The sequence below is a fragment of the Nanorana parkeri genome, unplaced genomic scaffold, assembly GCF_000935625.1.
Source record: "Nanorana parkeri isolate BGI_ZX_2015 unplaced genomic scaffold, ASM93562v1 scaffold3433, whole genome shotgun sequence".
NCBI classification, from domain to species: domain Eukaryota; kingdom Metazoa; phylum Chordata; class Amphibia; order Anura; family Dicroglossidae; genus Nanorana; species Nanorana parkeri.
This window is the reverse complement of record NW_017309701.1, coordinates 27,859-35,699: the sequence shown is the minus strand read 5'-3', so window position 1 is coordinate 35,699 and position 7,841 is coordinate 27,859. Positions and strand designations below refer to the sequence as shown.

General features: G+C 52.0%; 2 protein-coding genes across 3 annotated transcripts in view; one reads left to right on the top strand and one right to left on the bottom strand.

Moving 5' to 3' along the window:
- ATRAID (all-trans retinoic acid induced differentiation factor) overlaps positions 1-1,163 on the top strand; it is a 2,007-nt gene extending 844 nt beyond the window's left edge. The window contains exons 4-6 of one of the 2 annotated variants that reach the window (XM_018574972.1): positions 80-201; positions 375-472; positions 1,040-1,163. In XM_018574972.1, the coding sequence (XP_018430474.1) occupies positions 80-201; positions 375-472; positions 1,040-1,144 (325 nt within the window). In that variant the 3' untranslated portion in view covers positions 1,145-1,163. Of the gene's footprint in view, positions 1-79; positions 202-371; positions 473-1,039 lie in introns of both variants that reach the window. The other variant, XM_018574971.1, reaches the window with a different exon arrangement.
- Positions 1,164-7,534: 6,371 nt separating this feature from the next.
- The window catches only part of GPN1 (GPN-loop GTPase 1), a 7,649-nt gene continuing 7,342 nt past the window's right edge, over positions 7,535-7,841 (bottom strand). Inside the window, 1 exon segment of the mRNA XM_018574970.1 lies at positions 7,535-7,673. Coding sequence (XP_018430472.1) covers positions 7,588-7,673 — 86 coding nt within the window. The 3' untranslated portion in view covers positions 7,535-7,587.

The window sequence follows — 7,841 nt, the reverse complement described above, 5'->3', positions numbered from 1 at the left end:
CTGTGTCTATAGCGCTCCCCTCTGTTGTCTGTCTGTGTCTATAGCTCAGTTCTGAAGAGAAGTGTTTTCTCCCCGGCAGGGCTCTTCCAGTGAACATTAGTTGCCCCGGGGGTAATCAGTCCTGGGCCAGTGTGGAGACCGGATCGGAGGGTCGGATTTGCCGTGATCAGCAGAGTTCCTGTAACAGCACCGGAGATGTGGGTGAGTCCCGGGACAGACTGTTCCTGCCTATTTCCCATAATGCACCTCACTGATCTGTGTATAACAACCCCCCCCCTCCCGGACACCTCCATCCCGAAAGGGGGCGGGGCTAGCCTCATACTGCAGACAACATATGACACACATGTGACCAATCACTTGTTTCCTCCTAGCGGTGCTGTGTCCAGAGAACTCGCTCTGCGCTCCCGATGGACCCGGCTACACACAGTGCGTCTGCGTTGCCGGATTCAGCGGCTACAAATGTCTGAGAGAGGTGAGTGAGGAGGAAAGAATGGGCGTAGCCTATGGGCAGGATGGAGCGGTCATAGAATTGGGAGGAGTCTAATGTGTGATCAATATCCTGTACAACATCACTCAGACTGGGAGCCAATCAGGGGACTCGCCAATCAATGTTACTTTGTATCTCTCTATCTCCCTCTGATCAATGTTTATATACAATGTTACTTTGTATCTCTCTATCTCCCTCTGATCAATGTTTATATACAATGTTACTTTGTATCTCTCTATCTCCCTCTGATCAATGTTTATAAACAATGTTACTTTGTATCTCTCTATCTCCCCTCTGATCAATGTTTATATACAATGTTACTTTGTATCTCTCTATCTCCCTCTGATCAATGTTTATAAACAATGTTACTTTGTATCTCTCTATCCCTCTGATCAATGTTTATATACAATGTGACTTTGTATCTGTGCGATGTTGGGGGATGGGATTTATTACAGACATCCTTTGTATCATGTTGAGTGTTGGCAGTGGGTGGATCATAGTCGGATTCTCCAGTCGGATTCTCCTGGTGTATAATGTCTGCTCTCTCCGCAGGGCTCCTTCCCTATGATCATGTTCTTCGGGATCCTGTCCTCTGTCACCATCGTTCTGGCCATATTTTTCTGGTGTACGCAGAGGAAGAAGGTGAAGAGTCTGTAGATGGAGTCATGTGACCGGGCGCAGGACATGTATAGACCTTCTGATGCCTCCGATCACAGACTGCGGCGGATGAAGATCTGCAGTGTAAGAACGTTCACAAGGACACAACCTCCAAGACTGTTTGGGTAACACTGAGCTCCTCAGTGAAGGATGGAGGGGAAAATGTCTGTCATAGGGGGAGGAGCATCTTTTCTTGTTTCTGTATATGAAAAGTGAGATGACACTTTCTTCTGCACTTTACTGTTCCTCTTCTCTATGTCGCAGTGAAGGGAAAGCCGGAGTTCAGCTATTCAGAGTTTTGCTCAAGTCCAAATGTGATTGGTTCTCTTGAAGGTCCTCTGCTGTTTCTATTGGCAGAGAATGTTCCCAGTCACCTCCGCAGCTAATTTATGATAGAGAGGGGGAGGGGTTTGAATGTTTTGTTCATACTCATTGGGGCCTTAGCATGCAGTGTCCAGGGGCCAGGAAACCCCACCTCCCTCCTTTTATGTCCGTGTTCCGTCTTACCTGGGGTGAGTGTCAGACATGTTGGGTTGCCATGAGAACGAATGCAATCTACGCAAACCAATCATTGCCAAGAACATGAACTTCCTTCCTCTCACAGGGTGACAACGCTCTTCATTCCGTAGCTCAGTTGCAGTGTGTTGTCACTCTCTGGATGGGGAGTCTTAGGTGAACAAAGCAAAGCCTGACTCCATGTAACATCTTCTCAGGAGCTGCAGTGACCCTCAGTGAAGTATTGTAACCACCCCCTGCCCTGGGAGATGGTTTGTCCCAATCCCTGGAACTCAGTGTTGGTGGCCGGTTACAGGATGTGGGATAATGGCAGATCTACGGGCAGGATCAACAGGAGAAGAATCTGAGGAGTGAACAGATTGCTGGTAATGCTCCGGACGGAACTGCATCAGGTCTCATTCTTAGCTGTGCCCGGAGTTCTCCTTTAATTTGTCGAGCAGATCCCACAACAGTCTCCCGGCTCAGAATAATGATCTTTTGTATAAAATGTAATATTTTTGGTGGATTAAACAGGAAGTCTGGTGAATACATTGTATCGGAGTCTCCATTAGCGGCACGCTGTGATGTCGGTTGTAAATCATTGTCGTGGCGGCAGAAAGGAGAAGTACGAGGTCAGTGTTCCCCCTATTATGTCTGGATCCGCCCAGCTGCGTGAGTGACAGCTGGCTCCTCCTCCAGAGCCAGCTGTACCCGCCCCCTCCCCCATCCGTTCCGCCAGTCAGCGCTGGAGGGTCAGAGAGGGGGGGTGGAATCCCTGCAGGGAGTCGTGAGTGACAGTCACAGCTCTCTGCAGTGACAGGATCGAGAGGTGAGCGAACGCCGGTATGCGTTCCCGATCTACTGAGCCGACCTGTGACAGTCTCATTGTGACACGTCGCCCCGAACTATGAGGAGGATTGGAAATCACTGACCTCATAGTTCTCCTTTAAATTATTTTTGGTTGATCAGTTTTTAGCGCCGGCGTTCTATCGAAAGCTCCAACTCATCGAGATCTCCAACTACCTCACTTGCGGTGCTCAGAAAGACCGGAGCTCTGTACAGTTGCGGCGCGCAGAGCGTGTTCACAATACTCCGAGTTTGCCGCCTGCTGAACATTGTTGCAATGCCGTCGTGCAGAACCTCCGCCGGTCTTTGTTGTTTGCCGTCGGGTCGAAAATCTCTCAACTTGCAAGTACCTGGCCCGTGAGGTAGTTGGAGATTTGGACGAGTTGAAGCTTTCGATAGAACGCCGGAATTCTTTCCCCCGTGAGGATGAAGGGGATCGCTCTGGTCATAGTTTAAAGGAGAACTCCGAGGTCAGGGCTTTCCCCCATAGTTCTCCTTAGGGTCGGGGGAGGGACACAAACTAGCGTCCTCCCGTCACACTAAGCTCAGTATATAGGGAGCTACAGCTCGCGGTATACTGAGACGCCGCAGCCGGAGCGGATCCCGACGTAGATGACAGGATCCGCCCAGCTGCGGGAGTGACCGCTGGCTCCTCCTATCTAGAGGCAGAGCCAGCTGTACCCTCCCCCGTCCGTTCCGCCAGTCAGCGATGGCAGATCGGAGCGGGGAATCCAGCCCCTCCCCTGTCACGGCAGAGAGCCGTGACAGGATCGAGAGGTGAGCGAACGCCGGTATGTGTTCTCTCACCTCCCGATCTACTGAGCCGACCTGTGACAGTCTCATTGTCACACGTCGGCTAGAACTATGAGGTGAGTGAAAAGCCCCTCCCCCCTCATAGTTCTCCTTTTAAGTCTGAGGGACCCCAACCTAGGTGGAGAGGATGAGGAGAGTAGTACTGAGCACGCAATCCCCCCCCCCAGACTCTAGGAATCCAGCCAGAGAAGGTGACACGGTGACGGATCAGCCCAGAGGAGAAGACGGAGACGTCTGGTAGAGTCTGCAGAGGACTTGTGATGAGTCCCGGTCATAGATGTCTCTGTTATCACACAGCTCCGAGTCTCGGGGTTCCTTCTCTGACCCACAGCTGAAATGCGGAGCGACGGGGTCACACGGTCTCCATCATTCTTCCTCTCATGGGGTCACCGTCATCAGAACTGGTTACATTCTCAGAGAAGCCGGCTCTTCTTTCTTTGTGGCTTTACTTCTCTCAGTTCCTAAAAGCAGATTTACCGACGTCCTCCCGCGACCCCGATGTCAGGTGATAACAAGCTGCCGCCCACAAGACGCTCACATCGCAGAGGTGGGAGGGAAGCCACCAGTATTGTCAGAATCCATCCCGCTGCCTATTGACATCTGGCTCCTCCCCCAAGTCTGCCCCTCCAATGGGCATTGGAGGATGGAATCTGCAGGGAGTGACGACTGACAGGGATGGCCAAACTGCGGCCCTCCAGCTGTGGGGTGGAACTACGAATCCCATGAGGCTTTGCAAGATTCTCACAGCCACGACTCCCGGAGAGAGATGCTTCATGGGATTTGTAGTTTCACCCACAGCTGGAGGGCCGCAGTTCGGCCATCGCTGCGTAGGGAGAAGAATGTGTGCTTAGCAGTCACGGGTCATGTGATGGGTAAGTTCTCGGTCTTAGAGCCAGCATGCGATAGCTGCAGCAGCAGCCCACATCGGCCCCAAGCCGGGGGGTGTGTTGTCCTTTCCCAGCACTTCTCCTTCCATGTGTAAGACAATGTTCACACCCCAATATTACAAGGTCCTGAAGGCTAATAAGACTTATTACACCTCCCGAGACAAATATACTTCCATCTTTATCATATTCGTGTCTGTGACGGACTGAACCGTCACTGGGGCTGCTGGAGGAGCCTCCTTCCTAGAGACTATGGACCTAGGACTATTGAGGCCCCCCCCCCCCATGTGGGTTGAACTGGGTGTCCGGGGCCCATGGACGGCTGTTGCGGGGGAGCCTGGCCCTACAGCCGTCCAATTTCACAATTCAATATCGGCTCTGGAAACCCAATGTTAATGACAATGGTACACATATCAGCCCCTCCCATTCAAGCTATCGGACCAATCCCTGCTGACCCTGTTTTGAGTCCTCATTTGCATGGCCAAGAGGACCTAAGTGAGGACTAGAGGGGACTTTACAATTGACCAATAGGAAGGTGGTCGGTTGGGCGGGGCGTTGATACTGTTGTGTATAAAAGTGTGTGTGTGCATCCAATAGAGGAGATTCCTGTTGGAACTTCCACACAGCCGGCCCGGTGTTTGTTCTGAGCGATCACCACTGGATACGAACGGCACAGAGCTGGTGTTCCAATCCCGAATTATCGGACGACCGAAATATCAGACGCTGTGGTCTGAAATCTGAGGAGTGCCGGGAGAGTGGAACCGAGCGAGCAAAGGGGCTCGTTAGTGTCTAACAAATTATAATCGCATTCCGCTAAACCACACGCTGCTTGTTGGATTGTGAAACCTTCTTATGGATGTGCCGAGTCGTTGGCGTTAAAGCTGTGTGTGTGTGTGTGTGTCTGCTGAGCATACGAAACCCTCCATCATAATGACACCACACCCCCTCTGATTGGGCGGTGTTATCTCTGTGAGTTTCTTCAGGGACAAGAAAAAGCTGCTGCACAGGCAGCCCTGAGCTCTCATTTGACATCCAAAGTACTACAAACTCCGAGAGTCATTTTCTGATACTGAGCGGCGCCAACTGTTTTTCACTGCTGCACCCGCCTAGTCCAAAGGGACTTACTGGTCAGGAGTGCGATGGGACATGGACATATTTCTGAGGGCCAGTGACGTGCAAACATCAGATTAGACTTACTCCGCCAGTGCATCTCACTCTGCATGGACCCAAACACCAGGACTCTACTTGAACTCTGCCTCTTTGAAGGCGATACCACCATGTAAACCCTGTTACATTCCTGTCTACACATGGCAGCGATGGACATTTTCATTAATGTTAGAACTGCAACAGTGGATGCAGTGAATGGTGCGTGGTTCCATTAAAACACAGCGCCGATCTCTCTTCGGCTCCTGGTGTTTAAATTGTTGTCCGACAAGCTGGAAAACTGCTGCACAAGGTGAGGCTCAGTGTATAATTATCACAGCCTCCAGACTTGTATGGGGGGGGGGCTTCATCACCTCTTCATTCCCCATCCGTTCCAGCAAGAGGCCGGTGAGTGACATGAGACATACCGAGCACAAGCAGCCCACCATAGGAGCCCACCTGCCTCATCTGTACAGCTGACATCACAGGTCCCCTCACCCTCATTAGCTCTGACCACTAAGAACACCGCGGGTCATTGCTGATGGCCAGTAACAGTGCAAACATCAGATTAGACATACGCCGCAAGTGCACCTGACTCTGCAGGGACCCAAAAACCAGAAGAACTCTACCTCCCTAGTGTAAACCCTGTTACATTCCCATCTGGATGTGGCAGCAAGGGACACAAACATCTTCATTAAGGGTCGAAATGGCAACAATGGATGCTATGAATGGTGCGCGGTTCTATTAAAACACAGTGCTGATCAATCTTAAGACTGCTGGTGCTTAGATTGTTATCCCGCAAGCTGGAAAACTACAGAGGGGGAGGCTCAGTACATAATTTCCACCATTCTCCTTGGGGAGATTTGTATGGGGGAGGGACTCCCTCACCGCTCCATTCAAACAAGAGGCAGGTGAGTGACATGAGATGAATAGAGCACAAGCAGCCCGTCCAATCAGCACCCTGAGCATGAGAGCAGATGGTGGGCGGGGAGAGGAGAACATTGTGCAGAACAACAGGGAGCTCCTTGTAGGGAATCACACAAAGGTTAATGACAAACCCCGCCCCCCAGGGATCAGGTGACTTGCTGCCCAGGGATCAGCACTTCCTCGGGTGAGGCCACTTGCTTCCCAAACTCAGAGGAGCTGACTATTCTGTAAAAGGATCAAGGAAGTGATAGCAGGGGGTGAGTTTTAAGACTAGGCTCCTCCCATGACGACCTAAAACCCACTGAATGAAAGGGGCGGAGCCAGGGCCAGATGATGGACGTCCACCAGCCAGGAAATGAGGAGGGGCTCTATCTGACTTGCTGCCGCATCCAATTGTGAGAAGCTCCCCTTGTGCAGTGACATCAGAGGTACAACTGTGCAAGGCGGAAGATCCGAGAGAAGGAGGAAGGGAAGGGCCGGGGAGGTCCGAGAGAAGGCGGAAGGGGAGGGGCAGGAGGTCAGAGAGAAGGCGGAAGGGGAGGGCCGGGAGGTCAGATATAACAGCATTTCAACCAACCCGAGCCTGCGATACTTACCTCGTCTCCGGAGGTGGCACTAGATGTCCTCAAACTCAGAAGTGATGAACCCCCCACATCTGACCTCACCTTGTGCTGTAGTTTTCCAGCGTGCAGGAGCCTGAGAGTGATCAGCACTGTGTTTTAATGGAACCGTGCACCATTCATAGCATCCACTGTTGCAATTCTGACCCTTAAAGAAAATGCGTCCCTCGCTGCCACAACCAGGCAGGAATGTAGCCGAGTTTACATTGTGGTATCTCCTGCATAGGGGCAGAGTTCATGTAGAGTCCCCGCCTGGTCTTTGGGTCCAGCAGCTTTCACCCTGAAGACTGAGGACATACTGTGAGTGAGGGCGTCATGGATATCCACCACCACAGTGCTCTAACCTTGTTACATGGTGTGGTGCCAGCCCCTGCCAGCATGGATCACTCCCGTCTCTGGTCATATGGTACAGTGCAGGACCAGCCCCTGCCAGGTGGGGGGGGGGGGTTTCTCCGGTCACATGACACACAACGCAGCGACTGATACAAAACCAGGAATATTATATTGTATAGAAATAAACAGTTCTGGCGGATATCACGCGGCACAAACAATCGTCCTCCAATCCTCTCCGGTGGACCGTCACCCATCATCCGCAGCCGTGTGAAGATGGCGGGAGACGCAGAGGATGATGATCCTCCTCTTCACTTCCCGATCCGGAGGGGGCGAAGCGACCTCTGACTGCGGCTCCTCGCCGATCACAGCGACTCATCCGTCATCACTTCTCCATCTTCTCCCGATACTTAGTCTTCGCCTGCTGCAGAAAGTTCTGGAAGGCCGGTTCCTCCAGCCGATCCTCGGCCACTGCGGGGGAGGGGAGAAGGTACGGATATGGGAATGTCGGAGAGAACCCGGAATACGGAGAGGGAGCCTCACACAACGTGTATATACCGTATACTGCAATGTCAACTCCTCCCATGAACAACGCACAGAGACATGCATAGATCCCTGGAGTGGAGCAGAACCTGAACC